The 27,476-nt window shown below is 34.3% G+C and overlaps 1 protein-coding gene across 1 annotated transcript in view; it reads right to left on the reverse strand.

Annotated features, from left to right (window-relative positions):
• Positions 1 to 162: 162 nt before the first annotated feature.
• The window catches only part of Usp32 (Ubiquitin specific protease 32), a 42,903-nt gene continuing 15,589 nt past the window's right edge, over positions 163 to 27,476 (reverse strand). The window contains exons 15-30 of the mRNA XM_019041048.2: positions 26,925 to 27,100; positions 26,034 to 26,193; positions 25,373 to 25,511; positions 24,383 to 24,662; positions 23,474 to 23,648; positions 22,629 to 22,780; positions 21,473 to 21,716; positions 20,103 to 20,170; positions 19,367 to 19,531; positions 18,486 to 18,679; positions 16,581 to 16,788; positions 15,023 to 15,214; positions 13,644 to 13,798; positions 12,894 to 13,000; positions 11,794 to 12,071; positions 163 to 11,629 (exon numbers count right to left, since the gene is read on the reverse strand). Coding sequence (XP_018896593.2) covers positions 11,459 to 11,629; positions 11,794 to 12,071; positions 12,894 to 13,000; positions 13,644 to 13,798; positions 15,023 to 15,214; positions 16,581 to 16,788; positions 18,486 to 18,679; positions 19,367 to 19,531; positions 20,103 to 20,170; positions 21,473 to 21,716; positions 22,629 to 22,780; positions 23,474 to 23,648; positions 24,383 to 24,662; positions 25,373 to 25,511; positions 26,034 to 26,193; positions 26,925 to 27,100 — 2,864 coding nt within the window. The 3' untranslated portion in view covers positions 163 to 11,458. The remainder of the gene's footprint in view (positions 11,630 to 11,793; positions 12,072 to 12,893; positions 13,001 to 13,643; positions 13,799 to 15,022; positions 15,215 to 16,580; positions 16,789 to 18,485; positions 18,680 to 19,366; positions 19,532 to 20,102; positions 20,171 to 21,472; positions 21,717 to 22,628; positions 22,781 to 23,473; positions 23,649 to 24,382; positions 24,663 to 25,372; positions 25,512 to 26,033; positions 26,194 to 26,924; positions 27,101 to 27,476) is intronic.

The raw sequence follows: 27,476 nt of genomic DNA on the forward strand, positions 1-27,476 counted from the left end.
ATTCTTTTAATGCAAGATTTAAGCACTCATAATCATTAAAATGTATGTCTGTCCATCAAAAATGAATTTCTGCATTAACTGTATTGAAAGCAAGCATCGCTCATGAGACAAAATATTGTAGATCGCTATGAACGCACTTTAAAAAGAAGAAAAAATCCGATGTTTCTTTTCAATGTTTTATTACAATCATAAGTATAACAATCAACATTTTCAGTATAATACATTGACCAAATCAAATAATTTAAACTAATTATAGAATAAGGTAGCATTCTTTTTTCGATTATCGTAGATCATACTTGAATGAAGTAACACAAGAAATAGCTACGCAAACAGAAAACTAAAAACTTTATGGCATACAGAGAACTATGCAATAATTGTACCTTAGAAACTAGGATATGACTTAGAAAAAGTTAACTTCTCAAAAAAGAAAAAGTAATAAAGAATATACGTATAAATATTAATTTAATGAGAACAGAACATAGTTAAGGAAAGCAAAAGCTGATCACTAATGTAAGAAAAGAATGTTCAAAACAACGCTGGTTTTTAAGTAGCAGAATCTTGTCTCAGTAGAATCTTTCTACAAGTATTATTTAGGTTTCAGCATTCATCTACTTAGTGTCGAACCTAATCGGATAAATTCAATTTTAAGTAGTCTCCTGAATCTCATTTGATTTGAAAGGTTGTATTTCAGATGTCTTTGAAAAATACATTGAAATACTCTCTCTAAAGGAAAACTGTATTTAATTGAAGGCAAAAATCTCACTGCATTTACATCCTTGATAAAATAAGCCGTTTGTACGTGAACTTGAGAAGATAGAATACCTTATTTTTGCAAAATTTGTTCTACGTACATGATTTCCTTACCTGCAAGCATCTTAAAAATTAAACTGAAAATGAATGGCACGAAATAAAACATCTAATGGGTCTGTTGTACCAGTCATGATGTCGTATTTTGATGGATTAAGCTCGTAGATTAATGAAAAATGGTGGTATCTGTTCCAATGCCAACTTTCTATGTCAAATATAAACGGAGATATTTCTTATCAAAAAACATACGACGTCATCAACCATGGTTATGCATAGCATGCTTCTGCCACCTTGGTTTTGTCAATCATTCAGTAATTCACACATTCGCACTAGTTGCTGACAAAGAACACAGATGAAATCAAGATGGAAGAAATCACAGTATGCACTGCTGAGGTGGATGATATCATGCACCAAGTTTTTGGATGGACAATATCTTCGCCAATGTTGAAAATCGAAATTTGGTTTTTAAGCAGATTTGATTGACTTTTGTTAAACTATGAGCTTAAACTATCAGAACACGATGCTGTGACTTCACAACTGACCCATTGCCACAAATAGTATGAGAAAATCAACTGAAGTATTCAATTAATCCACAGTGAAACAAAAACACTTTAATCTTTATTGCAGCGTCGACTCAAATTGTTCTTCTTTTTGTTCTAAGAAACCCCACAATATTTTTCAAGAAAATGTTAAGAGAATGACCAAGAAAGAAAATTTTCTAGAGGTAACAATAATCAGCTCCATAAACATTAAATCTAACATAACATTTAATTTGCGATGTCGCTAGGTGAATGAGATTAGTGTTCTCTTGGTTCCAGAGTCATAATTATGTGTTGCAATTGAATCTTGCGTGTATTAATATGAATCTAAAATTCTCGTGAGATAGCGAGCTTAAACAACTTATTTTAGTAAAGAACAGCTCTTAATGTATGAAATTCTCCTCCTTGCACACACATTAATGGGACATCATTGATCTGACATAAGAGTTGGAATATGATACAAACAAATTGATAAATGAGTCAGCTGCTTATTCACAACTAATGAGACGTCATTCAAGAAGAGTAAGCTGAGGACCCCTCATAATAATTTTGGCGACAATCCTGAGATCTGACACATTTAAATTGTTGCATGAAAAATTTTATGACAGAGTTGTTGAATTGCAAAAAAAAATCCAATTAATAAAACTCTGTCCACTATAATCTTTGATCGTATTTAAACAAAATAGGAATGTTACACCTGTCAAACAACTTTTACAATTGTTATGCCAAACAAAAAATTAATTTCCCTGGTGATATTTTTTTGTTGTGCTGGAAAATAATGCAACAGTGTCTGATTTGAGAGACATTTTCGAAATATTGTTCTTGATAGCAAATTGTAATGGCTACTGTAGGTGTAGTAAAGGACAGCATGAGACCAAATTTTTATTTTTAAAAATCTATGAATAATGGAATGTTCATAAGAATTGGTTTACAAATCACCCAAAAGCATAAACCGATAAAGTAAAAAAGAAGAAATTCCTAAGATGGTGCACTTTAATTACTGTACTTGAAAAAATACAATGGAATAAGCACAACCACCATAGCTGTTAGCCATTAAAATTGTATTTGTTTTGAGAGTCTAATTGGACCACGCCTAAAACTTGGATAGAGCTATTGCAGAGTTGGAAAATTAATGGTTTCATTAAAAAAGTAATTGAACAGAAACAAAAAGCACGTAACAACCACTCATAAAATCCTCCAGGTCTATACTACACTAATATCTGTAAATATTCCTGTTGAAATGGAGGATAAATAAATCATAAAAAATATGTCGTTGAAATGAAAAAAAAAGTGAAAAAAAAACTCCATCCATTATGAACTAAAAGTACAAAGTTACTTGGAAATTATTGTACTAGAGGATTACCGAGAATTATTTCAATTTCTTGAATGATAGTTTTTGAGAGCCTTAATAAAAAAGGTAGTGAGGCTGATGCTGTTTTAAAGAAGAGAATGTATACATGTTTGTATCAGTGTCAAAAATTCGTATTTCCAACACTAATTTGAATCATGAAAACATATAATGATTTAAGCTTTTTAGAAAATTAGCATTAAAACGCAGCTCAGGGGAAGGAAAAGTTTCATCTACATTAGATTAAGAAACTGAACATTTTAGAAAAAAAAGATGTAGTATATTAACTTATGAAAAAATTTAAGAAAATGAGGCACTGTAAAAGTCTTATAAAAGCTCTGCCTGACAAATATGTTAGAGCGTACTTGCTCTATTTCTAAAACAACAGAAGATGAACATTTCGAAAAGACCTTGCGCATTGATCTCAAAAACAGGTCGAATGATAATTCAACCTGGTGACTTGAAACTAATGATGCTCAAAATGATTGGTAATGAGAATTGATTATAAATAAGACTTAAGTTTCCTTTTGATCTAGTCTAAATATGCACTTTTTATAGACAACTAAATCATGGGTGACATGAATGTGGAAAATCTTTCGTGTAACCTTAAACTTCGTAAGAGTGGAGGAGAAAGTTTTGTAAAAATTGGTTTGTTCGGAGTAATGTAGAAGTATGAAAGCTTAATAACATCTTCCAAGCAGTGGTTATTGAACTCAATGGAGGAAACCATTGATAGCACCAACCAAGACATTTAATCTTGCAGACTCGGTGTTTAAAGTTGACAAAAGGGACTACATCTTGCCATTGGGAACTACAAATTCTGGCTTAGTTTAAAAACAACGTACGTACCATTAGTTCTCCCATGCTCGTAAGAGTTTTTACGGATGAGCCAGAAATTTTGGTTCCTAAATACAAAATGTAATCCATTGAATGGATTTAAGTGGAATCAGCCTTACTACAACAGACGTTGCCTTATTTTTGTGATGTGTTACTTTTGAAACAGAAAACCAAGCAACGCGGAAATTTAAAATAAAGAGAACAGTAACTCTCCAATTATCCGACTATTTGTGGGGAGGACAGCATTAGATAAGCACCACCATCTAAAAAAAACTAAAAAATGACGTTTCAGGCTCTGTTTGTAACCAAAAAGCACAAACTGATTTTTGATCGAATTTGTAAAACATGGTAAGTTACTAGAGGGAAAAAAACGAAAAACCACACTTGTATTCCACTGTGGCCCAAAAAATCGATTTCATGGTGTCCGCTAACTTGTTTCTGACCAAAAACTTGATTATTTTTTAAGTTCGATAACTCTGGCTGTGGAGAATTGGGGTATTGCTTTACAACCTTTAAACTCTAGAGTAAATTCATAGAATGTTTAAAGGCAATAAATAGTTAAGTTCTGTGCCAAAATATAAAACAGGAGAAAAAATCAGGCAACGCCTTAGATAGTCAAGTCACTCCGCTTAAATCAGTTCACGTATTTCATGGTTGAAGTATACATGCAACAGTAGTTTTCCTTAACCATTAAAAAGTGACTATTACCACTCAGGTGAGTAATTTTCATTGCAGTAAAATAGAAATACTGAAAAGAGGACAGGACTGTTGTTGGGAAAATACAACATTATAATATTGAACTACTAAACATTTTGAAAAAATTTTAACAAAAGGAATGCAATGAAAGTCTTCAAAAATAGGACATCTTTTCTCATTCGTTCATTTCCTAAAGTAAATGATCCGATACAAGACTCATGAACTTAGTATTTCTAACATGATCCACAGGCACTTTCTTTACAAATCACTTAAAATTGTGGATGGCATTAATGGATTCTGTGATAAGATACTAGAAGAGCAGCAATAATATTTGCTTCTCCTGCCCTATAAGCAGCTTGATATTACTATGAATAACTGACTTGACAAATCAAAGGCGAACTAAAAAGATATTTGTGCCCTGAAAGTTTATTTACAATCTTCTACCATTCAGTGAATGTGTTGCCACTGTAAGAAGATAATTGAGAGAGATATTACTTAGAAGTATAGGGAGCGCTGTGAGCTGAATGCCAACACTCAGCTAAGGTATAATTGAGTGTGTACCATTGACGTATAATTTGTGATGGCGTAATGATTGTGTTATAAGTCAATAGTGTGTACTTACGGCCGTATTCATATTTGTTAAACGGCTCTTTCTCCTATAAGGTCTCATATGGTTTACATTGTGCCCACGGGATGTTTAAGAAGACCGTCAAGTTGGCATCATAAGAAGTACGTAGTACGTTTTTCCCAAACCTGGAGTAAAATTTCAGAGTATAAGTTTGCAAACAGATTCTTACCAGGAATGCTACAGATTCAAGATTCAAAGGAAAAAATCTCGGGTCTCGTATTTCGTACTTTCTTCAGTAACGAATCATTCTAATAATTGTTGAGGATTTATTACCAAAATTATACTCTTGAATTCGGCTTCAGGTTTGGAAAAATTGTCCATTTTACGATGCTTTATTCTCGGCCTCCTTGAGCGTCCCATAGTCGTGATATAAACCATATGGGGCCCCCTAAAGAAAGAGGTATCAAAAACATAGGAGAAAAAACAGAAAACAAGGCTAAAAATTACACATAAAAAATCCAAGACGTTTTGGCCCAAACTGAGCCATTTTCAGTCACTCTTCAGCTTTGTTTTGATTTTCTCAGCCATCATGTAGTCTGCAGGTTTCTATTTGGAATTTTTATACTTTATTTTTATTCTTCAGACTGAAAATGGCACAGTTTTGGGCTGAAACATCTCGGGTTTTTGATTTGGAATTTTTAAGCCTTGTTTCCCGTTTTTCCTCCTATGTTTTTGATATCACCATTGTCATGGGCTGCTGTTTTAGAAATTTTAACCTGAAGAAAGAGGGCAATTAAGGAATGACTGTGAAAACAGCTCTTGCAGATTTTACGGGTATGCTCAGTGTAATAATTGTTAAAGTTTGCATCAGTTCTTGCAGCAGCAGTCTTGACATACTTTTATGAAATATCTCTCCGATTCTTGGTGTGCATTAAATAACAATAGAATTAATTGCTCCTTGGTCATCCAAGTGAACTGCATAATGGCAATAGTTTAATACATAATGGTGGTAAACCATTCAATACGCAACCAGCCTGGATATTTTTAGATGCTCCTTGCGTTAAACACGCAGTAGGCATTAAAGTGTTTAAAGACATTTTTCTTCATTAAAAGTTCAATCTAAACATATTGAACACCATGAGATTGTTGAGCTCTTGGAGAAGAAGGTTCTACAATAATCAGAGTTCTTGTTTCTATGAGCAACCGTTAATGGAAAAAGCGGCACAAATACATTAAGAGTAATGAACTCACCTACGTACAGTAGGTCCTCTTTCTGGAAAACCTCCTTAATTTCCGAAGTCAAATCTAATAGCAGATAAGATATTAGGAGTTATTGTTTGACGTAGTTGGTCCAGCCACAAGAATAAAAGATCATGCATTTTTCGAGACCTTTACTGTAATTGTTTTCTCAACTCATGGTTTTCTCCCAGGATCCTGATTTTGAATTTTGAGGATTTTGTACGATTTTTTTTCTTCTTCTGCTTCCTTGTATTATTATTAACTCTGCACATACAGCGAGTATTTATCGCTGAAAATTAGTAAAGAGTAAAATCCAAGCACTTTACAAGGCCTTCAAAGAATTAATTCAAGATCAGACATTTTGCACAGCTGCACAACCTATGTTCATTGTGGAAAAATACATTAAAAACTTTCACTCACTAAGAAAACCAAAATTGACATAGGTCAGATTGGTCACAAAGAATGAACTTGGGGAGATAATTACAGCTGGGTTTAAAAAAAAATCTTACTCATCTGATTTACAGTATTCTTAAATGATATAGCACACTAAGTATTACTGTGTTGTAAAACATACTAAAATGAACTCAATGATGGATTTCATTTATGAAAACTTAGATTTTTGGGTAAAGGCAAAGTTTGAATTTACAAATTCAAAGAACGATACTTCCTCTTATGAGCTAAAATGATGTTCACCTTATTCTACATCAAATGTTGATAAGCAATTCGTTTTGTGCTTAGTGCTTTTCAACCTAGTGTAGTAGCCCATTAATGGAATAATGGAGAATGACACATGCACTTGACCTTATCTGTAGGGAAAAACTGACTGTGCAATGAGAGCTTTGTGATGGCAGAGTGTAGAGAGATATTTTTAATGAGGAAAGTACAATATACCGCCCTAAAGGGACCTTAGTCTTAATGGTAAAAAGTTTACTAGGCAAAATTAATGCCTAAAAATGATAAAAATCAATAAGGCTGGTTGCACATGAAACAATTAAACACATAACAGAAATGTATCTCAAACTTGAGTCCATGTTTAGAAAAAATAATTACTTCGTTCAATAAAAATTGAAATAAATGTAACTCAATAAATACAAATCATCAAAAACGACATTTTAAAATCCAGGAGAAACGTGATTTTTTTTAATGAGTCTAAAAACATGACTCTTCTAGGTATTTACTGACAATCTGAAAACTGAAAATTAAGGGGAAAAGAAAGCCTTCAACTCGAAAAGAGCAGGCGAAATTAGGACACATTCAATAAGAGAGAAACTGAATTTTACATGCAGGGGCAAACAGAGACTTCTTTCCATGGTTGTATCCAATTATATTCTGGACACACAAGATTCTAAATATGCTAAAACCATGATACTGGCACTATAAAAGTAAAAACAGAAGGGGTAAGAGTAAAAGCTAAAAATGAAGCATGCAAAAAAAACTAGCTAAGTCCACATAAAGATTTTGGTGTGAGCTAATTTAATGTTATTTGACAGAGCAGGAGCAAAGAATTTGTGCAGGGTTGCAGTATAGTTTTCCATGGATAAAATTTCAGGAAAAAACCAAATAGTTCATGAAAATGTTCAAAAATCATTTTTAAGAGAAGAAAAAGCTAATTAAAATCCGACCAATCAAAAGCCAGCAGCCAAGTTGACGTAGCAAGCCAAGCCTTGAAGGGTCCCATTTTTGGCGTTTTCAAAACTGGGTTTCTTTGCCAGTTAGGGTTTAAAAAAATCTAAACAAATTCCTGGAAAACTTAGCTCACTCTATACTTTTAGAAAATGAATTAATAATAATATGAATGCCACTGGCCCCTTGATATGAGGACAATCTTGTTCCCAAAAATTTCTTGCTCACTTTAGAGAACACTGACCCAAAAAAAAATCAAAGAATGTCCCTGCCATGTAATCCCACAAAAGAATAAAATGTTAGAGCACATACTAAAACTTCGCCATGAATTGAGCTAGTTTTGATTCTACACACTTCAAGCAATAACAATGAAAACATCAACAACAACAATTAATAATAATCCAAAACAATACTTTATGCACCTTGCTGGTCGAATCTGAATCCACAAAATCACCAAAACTCGAACAATTTTCTGAATCAGTGCTTTTCAGATTACTTTGCACTCGATGAGTGTTATTTTTTACAATTGCTAAGGAAGTAAGAGAAAAGTTTATAATACAGATTGCAATTCATCGTGCCTGTAACTGATTGCTTGGTTTGAACCGATCATTCTTAGCTTCTACAATTTCAGTCTTAGCTTCAAGTAATTATTTAATAATTTAGGCAAAGACACTTGAACAAATAATTCCTACTATCAATGACGAAACTACTGAATCATAAAGTCAAATAAAATCCCAAAAAGTGTTTTTAAAAAAAGGGGAAAAAAGAAAAGAAAAAGTGGAAACAAGTTTTCACTGTATTTTCCGCTGAATATACTTTTTATATCCACGCCCATCTACTTCCGTGTTGACTTCTTTTTCAGTGATGGAACTGAGTCCTTTTAATTGAAAGGCACAATAAAATAATACAGGTTCAAATAAATAGTAAATTTGTACAGTTCTACGTAAACACAGACACAAGCATCCGTTTTACTCACTATACCATGCACAGCATGAGTTGAAGAAAGCTGAAAGCAAACTTGATGAATAAGGATCAAATATTCAAATACATACTGACAAAAGCTCAAAGAATATGAAAAAAATATAGGAGAACCTTGATGGAAAATATTTACAAAAATTAAAAATGAAAGGAATCCTAAGCACACCGCGTTCAGATGAAGTTCTTCTCAATGAAAGGTATCAGCTCTAAATGAAGAATAAAAATAAACAAATAAACAAATAGAGAAAGCTTTGCTCAAATGCTGTAATGCTGAGGAAGAATGCCATATAGGTCTTCAGACGTTGTCAAATTTAATTAATAAAACTTTCAGGAAAACTTGTCAATATTTTTCATCAAATTTGTTGCAGATTTTACTCGCGATTTAGACTAAATTATCTGAAAATTCCGGGGAAAAATATTTATGACAGTCAATAGCCCTCCTGCCAAGTTTTTGAAACTTGCTATTTCCGGTTTGCTCCGCCTGGAGCGCCCTGGAGGAGGAACTCAGTAATACAAGTTTGGCCATCAGTCATTCGCATTCTTAAAGATGTCAAAGCTTGTCTGCTTCCAAGATGTAAGTTTCTATCAGGGCTGTATTATCGTTTTATCTTCTCTTTTGTTCTTGTAGTTCATTAGCGTGTGCATCCAGAGTGGAGGCTGGGCCATTTGCACCTTTCCTTTCCATTAAAGCCGGTCGTTCTTTTTTTCTCATCTGTATCCCTTCGATACCACACGGTTCCATGGGGCAGCTTTTCTCCTTGCGGGAAAAATCGACCTTTACATGTTCACGACTTTCCTATAAAATAAATATTACATTGAGGGGAATTTTGACAACATCTGATTGTCCATATGGTGTTCTTCCTATGCACAGCAGTGTGTGACTTCAGCTTTCATTTAAAAGCATAAACCATAAATTCCTTAAACTTCAAAATCGCATCTACAATCAAATACCTGTATCAAAATCTTCCTTTTATCATCAACAGACACTCAAGAAAAAACATAAAAAAATGTGCTTTACATGAAAAACTTTCAACACAGCTCTTTATGACACTGAAGCCTGGCAAAGTTTTATTATGAACCAAAAAGACTTTAATGCTGTTTTTCATAGCAAATTTAACAATATCAACAACAACAGGAATTATTCTGAAGAAGATATTCTTCATGTTTTCACCAAAGTAATAAAAAATAAAAATAAAAAATATGCTAATAGTACAGGTATGCATGATAATCAAAACCGAAAAAGAAATTCATCAACAATTTGGTGGTTCTGTCAATATATACAAGCTATAAAAAACCGGTAAATAATTTACTATACAAATATTTCATAGTGCTACTGTCCTAAGCTTGAGTTTTCGATGAGTATCACGTTCCTATTAAAAACAAATGATTACAAAAATATTTGCTTAGATTTGGATCTAGGGACATCTAAAATCTTGTGAGACTCAGTTTGACACATGTTTTATCATACTTGGTGCAAGAAAAAAAGAAAGAAGGAAAAACAAAGCTAGATAAGAAATTGGGACCCAAAGGACAAATTACAAAAAATAAGAAGAAACAAAGAACTTGTTACCGGAAAGTAATAATTTAAAAAACCGGTTTCAGTGCAGAAATTTTAAACAAATTATGGTAAATTATTATAGGAAACTTTGAATTTCCGACTTTTGTTCCTGTTAACTACGATAACGGCTTGTTGCAAGATTTCAAGTGCTAAGCAGGTATGTATTTGCAGTATGATTATAATAAAGCATAATAACTTTTTTACCTTTCAGTGCTATACCAGGGAATTTCAATAGCTCTTCACCAAGGTTGAGGTTTTAACAATGGGTCAATTGCGCTAACCACAGAAACGTGTTTTGATTTTTCAAGCTTGTGGATTAGCAAAAATTAATTTGATGTGTAATTCCAAACGCCAAATTTTTACGTCCGTCATTTATGGAGATATTATTCATCAAAAAACTTGTATAATGTCATCCACCGCAGTAAAGCATCCAATGGTTTCTTCCACTTTGGTTTCATTTGTGTTTAACGTCTAACAACCAGTGCAAATATGTGCATCACTAATTGTTGAAACAAAGGTGGAAGAAACCATAATATGCAATACCATGATGGATGATGTCATACGCCATGTTTTTCAATGAGCTACATCTCCATTAAAATTAGATGTAGAAACTTGGCTTTTGGGCAGCAAAAGCCATCGATTGATCTTATTATTTTTTTGCTAAACTCTTAGCTGACAAAATTCACTGAGAATTTTTTTTTTTTTAAAAACACAATGTGATACTCTGTTATTACTGCAATAGAAAAAATTGGAAGGAGTTTGAAAGAGCCCTGGCAGAGGTGAAGCCAATACTGGAAATTTTAAGGATGATAACTTTCAGTTTTTGATGACAACCTCAAATTGTCTGATAATAATAATACAACATTTCATTGGAAGGATACAAACAAATTAACGACGAAAACTTAACTTCAGCAAACAGATTTCGCTGAGGGCGATTTTTCTCTTGTTCCGAGAATTTATGACTCAAATACATGCTTACTAGAGTATAAAATAACAAATAAAATATTAATCTGAATTTAAATTAATTCTGCTGACAGCAGACTGGAAAATTGTATGCAGGAAATTTGTCAAACGTCTGGGTTTTGTTGTTAATGACATGACTACAAAACCGCTGACAAAATAAACAGAACAAAATAAAAGGGAAATTATATTTTAAACAGGGAAAAACGATCTACTGATTAGGAAAATTAAGGGATAAAATGCTGATTGATCACAGCACCAATTTGGAGGCGCAGGCAAGGTATCTTAAATCTTGTGTTTATTTCTCACATGATAGTGCAGAGTTTTTTCAGGTCCGAGTCAATATCATCATCTAAATCTTTGATGTCTGGCTGAGGCAGACCACTAACGTTCGGCAGATATCTGCTGTGAGACAAACCTTCCCTCTCGTAAAACAGCATGTAAGCTGAACTTGTATCAATATCACCCGCAATCTCCTGAAAATCAAAAGAAGGGCAAAAGGTAAGAGAAGAGGACATTTTTTTTACACAGGAAATTTCTGATAAAATTAAAATCATTCTTTGATATGTGAATCGTTCTTCGAGTTAAAATGACCCATTACCTCAATCAAATGAGTGGATAGTGAATAAGAATTGCTTACCTTACAACTGCTATCGTTGTAACAATACCACTTTCCATTCGGATTGCAAGCATATGATACATAATGACCTCCTCCAAGAATACCGGAATGGCTCACAATGGCATACAGATGATACCGAAGATCGAACGGATCGGCTTTATCTTCTAACCGATGTTGATGGAAATCTTGTAAAGCAAAGTCGTCAACTGGAGTTTTCTCCAGGGACGTTGACTCCAATCTTTCCCTTCGTTCGCCTGCTCCCTTAAAATTTTTTGATTCCTCGTTGCTGTTAAAACTGTCTGTTGGGACGATTAAAAAAAACCATTTCAATTACAAAAACATTATATACAGATGAAACTTTTTTTTAAAGAGGGAAAAAGATAATAAGAGGGAGAGAGCCTCTTTCCATTATGGAAATCAGAAATAATATCAAAATGAAAAATTCTGTCAATATTTTAATTGAGTTTGGCGTGTGATTAGAAGAAAGATCAGAGAAATTTTCAGTTGAAAAAGCCCAACGCAAAGACTAAAAACACGTCTTGTGTGTTAAAACACGAGGCAAAGTTCAATCTGAGATTGGAAACGCATCCTTAAAATGTAGTTACGTTCTTTTGTCAGGAGAACAATTATTCAAAATTACTTGGACTTAACTTTGCAATTGAGAACTACAATTTCTGACTCATTTGTAAAAGTACTTATCTATGTATGGAAACTTATAGCACATGCGTTGTTTCTCAAATCAGGGTGTCTACTAAAACAGGCTGGCCAAAAATCATTACTTTCACAGCACTTTTTCAGTAAATTCTCAAGAAATTCAGTACCGTCTCAACAGAAATATTCAGTACTTTTTCGGTACCTCCAATTGACGAAAATTGGAAAGTTTCAAAAATTTTAATTTCTTTCTCTGATTGCGACAAAAATATGAAAGAAATTCCGAACCTTCTTGCGTAATCTCCAGACTTTTTCAGTACTTCCAGACCGCCCTTAAAAAATCAGTACTATTTCCGGACTTTCCGCAAATTTTGGACTTGTAGACACCCTGCAAATGAGCTAAAAATTGTAGTTCCACCTTGCAAAATTTAGTCAAATGGAGAGAGAAAAAAGAAGAGAGCTACACTTACCACATGAGGATGAATTTTCTAACACAGAGTCTGACCTTGAATCGTCTACAATACTTTCATGGGTTTTCCAACTATTGTTATTCTGCTTTGGCTCACCTATTGAATTTCTGAAATCCAAGTTGAGTTCAAGATCAGCGAAATGAATTGGAAATGTTTAAAAGAAAAGGCTACATTCGGTGCTGCGGTGGCTGTGCAATTTGACCGGGGCAATAAATGAATAATTACTTGTTTTTTGCATGCATGATACATAAGACTCTTCACGATTTTTTTTCTCTTATGATGGAAGTTTTTAGGAGGAAGATTTACAGAAATGGTCGAAATTTTGTTCGTAGATTTTTGAACAACAGTAGTTCTCACTGTTCCCCCTCTGTTTTTTTTTTATTGCCATTACATTTAGGTTCATTTGGTGAAATTTGTGAGAGAAGTATGTTACATGGTGCTTTAATTCATACTTTTTCTGGTGACTCATTGAAACGGGCAGGCCAATCCTAGATACATAATTCGTTGTTAATTTTATTTAAAATTTTCCGCCAATTTAAAACTTTTGGAATTTTTTAACATTAAAGATGGGGAAACTCACTTTTTAAAGGAACAATTATGCTTACGAACACATAGTGTATTAATGTTTGTATGTAATTGAGTGTTGTTTTCGCTACCAATTATCTGGGTTTTTTTTTTAACTGGATCGGTTTTGTCCCCGATTAATTTGAGTAATTGGGAGTTTTGTGTATAGAAAGTAAAATAACTTACTTGGATTTTAGCAACTCTTTATGACGCATCACAGTTTGCTTTGGGACGGATGCTAAGTATTCCGTCGGCTCAAAATCTCGGAATGGAAAGTTGACAACTTTTTGTGATTTGACCCACTTCCCATTCACAAACTGAAATCTTTTCAGATGAACAATCTGTGAAATAACAGGAAATTAAAAATTACTAGAAAAATATGTAAGTACAAAACTTTAGTTTGACTGAGTTACAATTGAACTGCTTTTAAACAGAATTAGTCAAAACAGCATGATACGTTGCCTGGTTTCTTCTCATGTTTTATATTTTTACCAGAACCTAAGCAACATTCTGTGAAAGTTTCTGAAAAGTTGTTACAAATGACAACAGATACGATGATACAGTTGATTTCTGAAAGTTTACAAGTAAATTCCTCATAATAAAGGGAAAATTCACTTTGAGTTTCATGGTGACATGTTGTTGAACTCTCTAAAAAAAAATTAAACATGAAAGAGCTAAAGCAATGTGAAGTACAATTATGCTAATTCTGGTTGGATTAGTCTAATTTGAAGAGAAAAAAATTAGAAAAAAATTCAGAGGATTAAAATTTTGGACAGTTTTTTTCGAAAATTTAACATTGTGCAAAACACCATTGCACTAACGTGAGGCTCCTTAAAGAGTTTAAATTAAGAAAAGTTTTTTTTACCCTAAAAAAAAAAAAAAAAAAAAAATTGGGGGAAAAAGAGATGAGATAAGTGCTGGTGAATTTTAATTTTTATATTCATAACTTCAAATCAATTATTTTCATACTCTAATACATCTACGTAGGATTTTACTACATATTTTCAAGTTGCAGTGTGAGTAAAATAATTTCTTCAAATATTGTTTCCTCAACTTTCTGCCTGCCATAGTATTTTGGCCCCCCAAAATAACAAACAAAAAACAAAAGCTCATGGGTGCATTCTCCCATGTTGGTCATGAGCCATAAGCATGTACACAGCAGTGACAACCGCTGAACGCAAGGGAGTCTAGCAACGTGAGCGACCTCATCCTGGTCCAGATGATTTGCAGGGCACTCGCAAAGCCCTTTAATGCCAATTGGTATGTCCAGCAAGATAAGCAACTTTGAGAAATGATATCACATTTGTTTAAAAACTTGCCGCCATTGCAGTCCTGGGTGGATATCGATTATTCAGTGTAGTATTCTCATTCACAAATTATAAGAAAGTAATACATAATTGTTCAGTTAAGTGTAATTGGGCACTAATTACAGCCCTAGACTGAATCTCTTGATTCTAAAAATAAAGAGGCATCAATGCCCATCATATTTAATGTCTGCCTGTAATTTTGGACCAAATCAATCAATTAACATTGGCAGAATACAAAGCTACTAATAAAGAACTCACCAAAATTGGAGGTAACCTCCAAATCTGAAGTTTCTTAGATGCTAACTGATGCTGTTTGCACTTGGTGCAATAGACTTTTTCATCCTCTCCTAGAATTTCTTCTTTCGTAAACATAGCTAGACAATAATCTAAATTGATGGGTTCTGAGTGAAGTTGTTTTGATGCAGCGTAGCACTCGTGTTCTTCCAAAACCTGATAAAAAAATGTTGGTGAAGTTTAAAAAAAAGAATAAAATAGCACTCTATCGTACATAGTAATTATGAAAGATTCAGTACTTGAACTTTGCTAAAGACTGGCTCGGATCCTTAAGGTAACCTTCCAATACTCGGTATGTTACAAATCTGAAAATTTTTCAAAAAATAAAGATCAGCTCAATGATCTTAAAGAAACATTTTTTTTTGGAGGGGGGGGGGGGCCCTCAGCTTTTTGGAAAAAGTTCAAATTTTTTCAGGCTTATGGGCCCTCCTACTTTCAGAGCTATACTGATTTAAGATATATTAGATTTTATGCTCTCTGGAAAAATTGAGTTTGCTGAGGAACATGGTATGGCGGTTTTGCTATCGATCTGTTAGTTAAAACAAGGCCGGTTAGAGTGTTCAGACAGATGGACAGTAGGCATTTTGCCACTTGAATTGAAAAACTTTTACATTGAAAGAAAAAAACCTCATTTGAGCAACGTGTTGCAAAGAATTACAGTGGAGCATCCCTGATGGCGATATTCAATTATAAGCTCAATAGTATTTCAGCTGTGCAGATGGAAATCAATTGGGCTGCATCTTGCAATTTGTAGCTACAATTTCTGGCTCAACAGAACAATGTATGTACCATTACACAATGCAAATAAGTGTTTTTACAGATGAGTCAGAAATCGAAGTTCTCAAATGCGAAATGCAGTTCAATTAATGGACCACTGGACAGGATAAAATATTAGGCACAACAACATGCGTTTCCATATTGAAATTTCGAGTAGAAAACTTCCCAAATTCAACTCATCAGATAGAAAATTGCTCTTATTGTTTATGATAATTTAAAATTCCCAGTCCCAAAATCTCAAGTCTCCTTGGATCAAATTAAGCACTAAATATAGTAAACTTTGCAATGGTAAAATTTTCCTGTGTGCCAATTTTTTTATCGATATTAAAGGTGCCTTGCATCATGGGAGGAGGTAAATATGTGCGAGACCATGCTCTGATAAACTGTCTCCTGTAGATGTTGCTTTTAATGGCTGATTCCACCGATGTTGATTATGAATTTTTTTGGCGAGCAAGAAGTTTAAATTTAATTACAATGTAGACTGCAAATAATAATTTTTCACTAATAACTCAATTTGGGAAATTTTAGATGCCGTCAAAGCACTCTACATGAAAACTTCAATGAGGGAACATGCCTTTCAGACTACGTCTAATTCTTACTGTATCTTGAGAACCATTAACTTGGCACACTGAAACATGTCATGGAAGTTAATACTAAAAACAAGAGTTCATTCGCCATAATGAGTAGATAGCTATATTTTGAATTTATTCTTAAACCTAGTATTTTACTTGGTGAGATGACATACTCTTTCTTGCATCGTTTGATATCGTAAATGAAGAGCCGTTGGATCCCAATCAATAGCTAGATAAGAGCAGGCAAAATTGAATTCTGTATCACAGCATTGAAGTCGACAACCTCTACAAAACCTGTACCATGGACACCAAGCACACTGTAAACCATCTCGACTGACAGCTTTCAAAATAAATGGAAATTCATAGCCTAGGCTATCATCACTGAAACAGAAAAACAAATGGACATTCAAACCACGAAGAAGTGAAAGCAGCCAAAAGGAATTGAATTTCTATCATGAGCGATTTTCCTAAATTCAGAGATATCTTTGAAAATTTGCAAAGAGATGAAGGCATTCTTAAGTACTGGAAAAGATGTCACAATCCCAATACAGATGATGGTGAAACAGCAAAAATGCGTACCTCGGTTGCGGTGTTCCAAAATCTACGCTTCTACTTTTATTTTTCATGAGGAGACTGAACCAACATCATGGTTTGAAATTTTCACAGAATATTCTTTACTTAGGGAAGAAAAGTCACTAATGTTTTAAACAAATGATGTTCAGTAGATTTCCATGTAGAAAATAAAGTAAGACAGAAAGTTGGCAGCGTCACAAACTGAAGTACACGTTTCTGCAGTTTCACCATCGAAAAGTGCATAAAGTTTTAGCAGTACCATTCTTACATCTAAGGCTGCATGATTGTACCTCAGATATTTTTCCGATACATGAAAACAGAGATGCCAATGTTACCTTCTATCCAACGAGGGATTTTGTCCACAAGAAATATGGTCACATAAAAAAATGTCTGTAAGAAAATGAGTCCACTGATATTTCTTGGTCATGTAATATAGGTTCATCTAGGGTTTGTAGGTCTATTTTCATGTCAATAAGAGTTCTTGTTACTCTCCCAATCGAAACAATGTGATTTTTACTATAACTCTGAGGTGTTGGAGCAATTTTGAAAATTCGAATATTGGGCTATTTTTTGTGTGTATTTTTCCATGAAATGAAGCAGATTAAAGATGGGTTTTAATAAGAGTTCTGATTTACTCTGAATTTACGGCACCCCAGCACTCAGCCCAGCGCAAAGTTTTCTACTTTAGTGGCTAATTTTTCAGCAACTTTTAAGTGAAAAAATAACAGTTGCATATCACTAGAAAAGTAACCAGAGCCATTTTTCATGCGACAATCAATCATATATTAGTGCTACCAATTGACAATTCTTGTTGTATGCTTAAAAGTACAGAGACAGAATCTAGAATAGCTCCATTGGTTTAGTCACTTAGTCTGCTGAGTTGAACAACTGCGCTTGACTTGCACTGATGGCAATCGATGCTGGGAGCATTTTACCTTCATTTCCCTTCAAATGAAGATTACATCAAATTGTTCATTGCCTTTTCATTTTCGAAAAAAGTTACAGCTCACAATTCATGAGATGCCTCGTTTTTTTAGTGAAGTTGATGAATTACGACTTTGACCAGCTTCATAGAACAGAAAGACAATGATGATAATCAGTGATTTTCCATTTCAACACTACGACATAAATACTCCGAAAAGATCAGACAAAAGGAAACAGCATTGCTTTACAGGATTTGTTATTTTGATGAAGAACTTGGGCCCGAATTTTGTTGGCAAAGTTACAGTCAGCCGCAGGTTCAGGGAAGGATGTTGACTTTGTTATTCGGTTTCTGATTGATGGTTCGCACCATTGGGAAACTAAGGATGGCTCTACCTTGCTGTAAAAAAAGCTCAACTTACGCACAGCTTGAGTTTAGAATATAATTATTGCAATTTAAAGTCGGATTTTGAGGTTAGGTTCTCAACTTGCGGTTGGCCGTAAACCAACAAGATTTGGGCCTTGAACATTTTCATCCTATTATTAGATAAGTGAGTAAATAAATAGAAAGAATTAGTAATTACCAATCCATTGCATGATTAGGTGTTGTAAATTCATTGGTGGGAGGGAGTGGCGAGACAAGGCGGGCAACTTGCAGCCACACGGATTGATATAGATCCTGGTGAGTTGTTGTGTCAGTGCAAGGAACAATCACGGGAAGGCCAAATAAACTTGGTTTACATTTTTGCCACGAAACAAAATAAACATCTTGGAGGGTCTAGTAAAAAAAAGAGCAAAAACAAATGATGAATCAATAGAAAAAATAATAAAGGAAGGCTTTCGAATGCTTCTTTCCTTTTTTAGGCAGAAAACTGTAAGTGCATTACATTTGCAAGTTTTTTCATAATAAAAGCATCTGATGCACATAAGACAGGAATCCAAAAACAACCCTATTCAAACTGAGTAAAGTGGAAATCGGATATTACGACATCGCTTAAAATGACATGTTGGTTGTAACGACCTGCGATCTGGGCAGGCCCGCAGCTGAGATCTCATTTTTTCAATGTACTTGAGTATCGGTTATAGCGACGATCGGATATAACGACCAAATTTGGCCGGTCCCTAGAAGGTCCTTGAATCCAATTTCCACTGTATTGTGTACATCAAGTTTTACCAACTTCTTGATCTAGTTTGTAAGAACCAGATTAGTATACAATGCATCCAAAGAAATTTCCAAAGAGTTAGCTTCAATGGGTCTGTTGAATAAAAGAGAATAATTATTTGCAAATGAAGTAATTGAAGTTGAGTAATTGTCATCAAAATCGCATTTTAGTGTGTTGAATTACATTCTCCATGACTTTGTCAGTGTAATGTCTCAGGCAAAGTTTATTTTCAGAATAGACAAGAATAAGTGGATGGGGGAGAATATACTGGTAAAGTATGAGGAAAGGAGAGCTCTGCTTACTGATTTCCGATGAAAAGCAGTGAGATATCCCAGGTTATGTGAAGCATTTGTATCAGTGCTGTCGGCTAGGCTTGTGGAGCTAGCACTACAATTTCCACTGTCAACGGTTGGATGCAAGGTTGGTTCTTCCTCTAAAGTTGCAGAAATATCACCTTGCGGTGCGACCTGAGGAGAAAACATAGAAATGTAGTAAGAAGAAAAGGAGGAAAGTAACAAAAGAAAAAAATTAGAAGGGTGGGTTGAATTTGAAATTTTTCACGGAATCGTCACCAGTTGGGATAGTCTTTGGGTTAAAAATTAAAGAAAGTTCTGTTTTTTTTTTTGCTATCTGTTACACAAAAATTCCATCTATGAATCATTAAAAGGTAGAATTAATGAAAAACATAAACATCAAGAGAACAAAAAAGATAGATCTAAATTCGGAACCTCAGGAAATTACATATTTTTCCCACACCTTTGAAAAATCTCCGTCATGTTTACCCTAAAAGTATATCCTGGCTAGCAGCCGACGATTTTTGGAAAGAGTTCAAATTTAACCCACCTTATTCCACATCTCCAAGATTGGTGCAAGGTAAATTTTGCGTTTAAAAGTCATACTAAAGAGGCTGAGAAGAACATTGTATAAAATAAGGATAAACTTTTACCAACGCCAAAACTATTCATTTTACATGTGCACAAGATTCTTTCGCTTAGGTTAACGACATAATGGCAAAGAAACAACCAAATAAATAGCTACCTCTGGAATCCGGCTAATTTGATCACCATTTCCATTTGACTCTTCTCCACCATTAACCTGTTCATTGCCTGAAAATACAGAAATAAAACTATTTTTTTAAAAAGTCAAAGATTCAAACTTTCATTTTAAAAATCAAACTAAGCATAGCTTTTTAAAATATTAATTTTCTATACGTGGTTATTTACAGGAAAAAAAAACCGTCTCTAAAATTTGAAAGTCTGCTAGCCTTCAAAGTCTAAGGGTTCTTCCACATCGGTCATTAGACAAACAACGCATACTATTTTAATAAGCTCAAAAGAAAAACTTGCGCACAGCTGTGTAGAGGAGCTAAACTGTATTCGGACAATTTTCATCATTAGAATTTTAAAATTCAAAACTTGTTTGCTTTTGTTTTTACACAGTTTACATTTTTCAACTCACAAAAACAAAGGTAGGACGTTTTATGAAATCTGGGTGACTGAATACTTGCCCTATCATGATTAAAAAAAGATATCCAATATTCTTGAGTCCTTGTCAGTGCACATATGATTTTCAACCAATGATAGCAATACTAAAAAAACTATCAGAATCAGACTTAAGAGAACTGGAAAAGAAAGTTTCTAGTGCCGAGATGTTGTTTTGGAGGCCCAAGAGCATTGCAGCTGTCTAGGGCAGGGATTGACTGAGAAAAGGGTGGAGAGGACTCTAATGAATGAAAAAAGGGTCCATTCTTGAAAAATGTATCATGCAACTTTCATCAAATAAAGCACCTGCTTATTAAAACACCATAAACAATTAAAACCAACTGCAATTTTGACTCAAGAAATGAGTTTTCTACCCTTCTCTCAGTTATACTTCTTTCAGGCATGGTAACACTGACGGAACATACTTCCACAAATTATTCTGCCTGATGAAAATACCCACTAAAATTTGACATAATTACTTTCGGTTTTCACTTCAACTCAAAAGGAACGATATTAATAATCTGATTATAAATTACAAATTAGACATCACAAATTACAACAAAATTATTTCTATAAACTTTGGCTTTCCTTTCTGTATATCCTTTATCTTTTTGGGTGTAATTTTAATACTAAGTCTTTTTCTCATTTAGTTCCGTTGAGGACTCCCTTAATTCTAATTTCTTTTATGGTATTGATTGAAACGAAAGATGGATGTGAAGAAGATATTTAACAATCATTAGCAATAGAAAAGGAGAGGTAGAATAATATATATATTAATCATTAGTGATCGAGAAGTAGAGGTAGAATAATATATACATAAAGAAAAGAATACAGTTAATCTTGCCACAGTCAAAGTCACTAGCACCCTCTTACTACTTAACCTATTCTTAAATGAGGGAAGGAAATAGTGAACCAGTATTTTCTTACATGAACTTGACTGTGGTAGTAAAGGCCTAACAGATCGTTGTATTGCTGTGAATGTGTGAGCAGCATCACGCTGATGAACTGACTTCAAGGAGTTAATGGACAACCGTTCTTCATCACCAGATAGAGATCCAGGACCGCCTACACTACAACAAGATGAGGGTATTTCGTACGCATACAAGGGAGTCGTTGCCATTCCACTGCCACTCCCCGATGTTTTAATCTTTTGATCATCAGATAATGAGCTCTGAAAATAAAGAAACTGTTGTTCAACTACACACGCAATTGGGTTCATTAAAAAATTCATATCAAGTTTTACACATAAAATTTTAAAATAAAGTGCTGCCTGTTTGTTTCCTTACAATACTTGTGTAACGGGGTGTCGCCCTACCGCTTCAATTTTCGAAATTTTAGCCTGTCAAGTAGCGCTAGTGGTCGCGTGGCGGCTACTAGCACTACTCGGCCCCCCACTCTTCACTCTGCTTTTCAGTCTTCAAGCTCGTTTACATGTTCTGACGTTCGGTTTGTCGTCCTAACAGCCAGATACCCTTTTTCTAAAAAATGTAAGTGAAACTTAGTCTGCCCTGACGGGGGGCTAAACCCGTCAACCCAGCCTTTAGTCCTTTTTTTTCCATTTGTATCTTTCTGGTATCGCTTGTCAGCCCTATGTATCTTGTTTGCCTTCATCAACATCATTCCAGTGTTCTTACTTTCATTTCAAACCCCTGTTTTGATGGGCATTTCCTCTAGCCGGGAAAGGAAAGGTTCCACTTGGGTAAATACCTCTTTTGGACCCAAATCAAGCAACATTTTATTTTCTCATTTCTTGTAATTTCTAAAGTTCATTTGAAACAGGTCTCCAGTCACATAATTTGGAAATATTTTTGGTATGGGCAAAAATTCGCCCTAGGAACCTAGTCCTAGGGTTTCTACCAAAACGCTCCTGCTTCATGGTTTTTTTATAATAAGGGAGTTCATATACTTTGCAGACTCATCTAATATAGAATGATCAATTGAGCAATTCAAACATTCTTTTGGTGGCGCAGCCTTAGTGTAAATAGGCGGCGCCGTACTAATTGATCTTCTAGTTTGATAGACAAACTGAGACCAAATAAAAGTATTGAAAGCTAAACCGATTTCTCAAGAATGCAATACTTACTTTTATTTGAGCATTTTGAATTTCAACTAGTTTCAAATGGTTAGCTGCAATACCACACAATGCTGATAATTGATTTTTCACATCTGAATACTTTTCGTCAACGTTAATCCTTAAGCCATACTTCACCGGTACACTACCATCCAACCTAACAACTGTGAACAAAATATTTTCAATGTAAGCCTCTTAAAATTAGTACATACATGCACCACAAAATGCTGAAAAAACCTACCTATAGATTGTTCCAGACATGACTTTAGTAGTAAGGATTCTGTATCAATAGGTCATGGTTGTACAGAAGAGCCATGCTGTAGAACTTTATTCTGGTGAAATTTAATATATTCAATCTTTGCATGCTAGTCAGGAGAAACTTTTAGCATTCATAATCCAAAACTTCCGTAAATTTTACTTTTATACAGTTTGAAGCTAAGAAATACCCCCTGGCATACTAATAACTCCTCCCCCACCTACAAATTCCATAGAGCTCGTGATGGTGCAGAAGATTGCAATCTTTAAAAGACTCGCTGAAAACTGAGAAAGAGGTTCAGAAATACAGAGCCAAAAAATGGAATGAACCAAACCCAAATTAAACATCAAGTTTGAGAGTTGCAAGGGTTTTTGCAGCTCTAATTCGTTGGTTGGATCAACTGGCAAGTAGAGAAGAGATCTGTGTTGAAAGAAACGCTTATCAAATAACAAGGGTTAGTTTTCATCCTAAATTTTTGAATTATTAATTAGTAATGAATAAAGTAAAGTGAGAAAAAAATTATGAATTAACATTGATAGGACTCACTTTTGGTATCAGTTGTTTGAAAATTAATTCACAGCAGGTGAATTCATGAACTTACCAATAACTTGCAGATGAGTGTAAGACTCCATGGGTAAAGGCAAAGACAAATAGTTAAAAGGATCAAATCGTACAGATTCATGCTGGCACTTTTTACAGGTGACTTTTGACTTGAGTTGACCATGAAACAAGTCCACTATTATTGATTTGTTCCGCAAAATGTGGTTTTCCCATGCCTGTGTAGAAGTAAAATACAGATTTAGATGACATCTGACTTTAAAGAACGCTCCAAAGAAAATCATTTTTTCAAAATCAGTTACTTGATTGCTCCTTGAGACAGATATGGTGCATACGCGTATGTGCATGTTTACAAAAATGAAACAAATAAAAAATCACGGTCGAGAAGAGACTAAAAACTGAGCGAATGGAGTAAAGAGATGATCGTAGATTTTCTCCCATTACTGTGTTTACCTGGATCTTTTTTTTACTATACCTGTGTGCTATCACAACACTACAGAACTAACCTGACTTCAAACAAGATGTCAACAACTCAACTCAAACAGCAGCATAGTGGTAATTAGTAGGTGAGCATGACCACTATCGTTTTCCATCTACGACTTGTAAACTTCAATTTAGCTGGCGATAGCAACTTTGACGGTTCGCACTTGTTTTGGAAGGCCTCGTAAAAGGAATTCCTTCCTACATGGCAGATTTTTCATGCAATTTTGTGGTGCCCAGCGTTTTACTTGAACCAAAATCTGTGTAGGTCAAAAAATGTGTGTGTTGTGAAGCAACGATTTGCAGGCCAAATCCTGTCAAGCTGAACTAACCTGACATTTCATCAGTAATGAGCACAAATTTTATAGACGAATAAAGACTGAAAAAATTTACATAGAGAAGAGCATAACTACCGAGCATGTTATAGAGCTTTGAAAAACAAAAAAAAAATCCAACTATAGAATAAGCTTACCTCTTGTGCAACGATAACATCAGATCTCCCATTGCTATCTTTCAATTCGACGTACGGTTTATCATGCACTCTATTTAAATCTTCATGAAGCCCATCCAGCAGAAATGCTAAGAGTTCTTGGGAGTCATGCTGTTGGAAACCATTGAATCTTGGAGCGTATTTTCCGATTGTCCATCTTAACTTTAGAGGAGCAATAGTTTTAGCAGTGCCACTCCAAATTTCATGTATAAGGTCACCGTACCGTTTCGCGATGTGACCTTTCATTCCAAGGGGGTTTGTTCTAAAAAGAAAAGAGAGAGAAATAAATTAGACTGCGAGGGTCACTAAGAACTAACTCTACATTAAGTTACAGAAATAAATTTATTCCAGGATTTGAAAAAACTTCAGATCTACAAATTTTGGATGTTGCCAAATTTCTCCCACTCAAACTTGAATTTTCTGGAGAACTTGTGAAGTATTATTCTTTGCTACATTATTTTAATGGATTTTATATAAAATTTTAGGAGGCTTTTACCTGAAAATTTTGAGGAAAAATATTCATAACTTTCCTTAAAAATAAATACATATTTTATTGAGAGAAATTCGGCAATGTACTAATTTTCATACTGCATTTTTCTTTGGCACGGCAGAGCAGAAAAGTTCCCTGTCTTCTATCAGGTTCTCATCTATTTCAGTGGTTGATATTAGGAGGAGTGTTAGATAAATGAAAAGAAAAGTGACAATGTAACTGGCACAAGATTGCATTTGTAAGAATAGAACTTCTAATAAAACTGAAATGATACATTCCATTTAAAAGAAAAAAATTGCAAATTTTCTGAGGAGCCTTTATTGGAAATTTTCCAAAACATCCAACGATTTTTCTCAAAGTTTTATCTAGAGTGGTTATTGGCTTATACCTTACTTTCCCACTTTATTCTGACAATTAAATTATTTTAAAAGTAGATTGAAAAAAAATCTGTAAAAAAAAGTACCATAAAACAAGCATCAAACCTGTTAAGCTCGTAGAGGTGCATGTTTGAAGTAAAATATTGGGTGAGAACTTGCGTATTGCTAACACACTGGAGAGCAGCATTCATGAAACATGTATTTCCCAAGTTGTTTAAACCTGTCGCACCTTTTTCAGTTGGCACTGAAATTGACAAACAGAATTGACTATAACTAATATATAACTAATAAAGTTATAATTGGTGTTATTTTTATTACAATTGTTTGTACTTCATAGTTTTGTACTAAGACAGATATCTTATCAAAATTGAGGAGGAACAACCAACTAAGAACAAACAAACACTAATTAAAATAGAGTTAAACTGATATTAACTCCAGCACTCAGATTTCTTCAACGCGTTTTCCACTTGTGTGCTTCAGCAAATTAGTTCCTGCCACTCTGAAAAACCCACAAAAAAGGACAGAATTTGAACACTTCAAACCATGGTTTCACTGATTTTTTTAGCCCGGCACGGCGCAACCAACAAAGAATGGTCACTATGACCTTGTGACTTGGCAGTGAGCATGTTGGATTTGCTTCGAATACCGAGCCAAATGCTCCTTCTATGCATTATTTTTTCCAAAACTGTCCTGATGTCCAAAAAACAGGATAGGAAATAGACAAGAAACTGAATAAACTCGTTTTTTTTAAAAAATATTTTATTACCTTGTCGATGGCGATCATTAGCACTGGTTAGAGCTAGAGACTCCATTTCTTCAGGCCATGTTAAATCTTTGTTCTGCAACTCAATCAGGATTTGATCATCATCGCAAACTCCCAGCTCTTCCAGAGTTGCGTCTTCATCCTCAATCAGGACCATGTTTGCCTGGAGAGCATGAGAAAATATAAAAGTTCCAGTAAAGTCAAATGTTAAAAATTTTTAGATTTTATACTCATGAGTCAGACAGCTGCAAGAATAAAAGAACTAGCACTTTTTGAAGAACTCTCAAGCATTTTTCAAAACCTTTCTCGTAATTTTTTCCGAAACACAGTTTTCTCTGTATTGTAATTTTTAAAATGAGAATTTTGTTGCTATTTTTGCTTTTTTTCCCCTGAAGTTTTGCCGCAGTAAGCTTTAACTAACTGTGCATTTTGACAAGGCAGCACCACTGCCTCTGTCATTGAAATAAAAACATTGATCAGTGGGAAAAATTAATGAATATTCTTTGTCAATGATACAGAAAGAACTGATGGTGATGGTGGTGCATGACTAGATTTTTCTGAACCATTAAAAGGTTTTGTATGTAGTTTGCCATTTATAAGATGAGCTCAAACAAAGGCATATTAGCTATAAAAGTAGAGTTGTCTACAAAAAAGAAAACGGCTACTTCATATTTTTCTATTCCTTCTCTTTGTTCTTATCAACAATTGAATGGTATTCCCACGAATGTGTTTTGAGCATCCGTTTTTCATACTTGATATAAGCGCATGTAAGAAACACTCCGGATCTTAAAAAAGGTGAAGGGGGGGAGTGCTAAAAAAATTATCTTGTAAAACAAAAAAAGGGTAGAAAGATACAATAGAAGCTGTTCAAAAACACTTTGGTAAGTAACAAACCTCGTCAAAATAGTGCCAAAGCCTCATGTCTTCTGCTCTGAAGCGTAGTTTCGAACAAAGAAAATCATAAACGTGCTTCACAGTGGCCAATTTACTGAATGCAGCCGTGTAGGAGAGCTGTTTTTTCAAAGATACACCAGGTAAATGGGGTACATAGGCCAAACCAGTCGTAGAAACTAAAAAAGCAAGAAAATAAAATGAAAGGGACGAAATATTTTGATTGGGCTGTGTGTGTGATAGTGTATAAATTAATGCTCAGTTAAAAACTTACGAAAAAAAAGTTCACAGAAAATACAGAATCCGTCAGGACTGGACTTTCTTGTGTAAATGCATCCAATTGAAATACATTGACCCTAATAATTTTTCCTTTGCTTTCAAAGTTTTCTTAAAAATACTATCAATCTATGATCAAAATTTTACACAAAAATGTTATCAAATTGAACAGAGAGTAAACACAGCAGATATAGGCTAAAGGAAGTCCAGCATATTTACATTAGCCGAGGTTTTTTTTTTTTTACTACTTCAAGTAGCCCACAAGGACTAATCCTGCGT

Source organism: Bemisia tabaci, chromosome 8, assembly GCF_918797505.1.
Source record: "Bemisia tabaci chromosome 8, PGI_BMITA_v3".
Lineage (NCBI taxonomy): Eukaryota > Metazoa > Arthropoda > Insecta > Hemiptera > Aleyrodidae > Bemisia > Bemisia tabaci.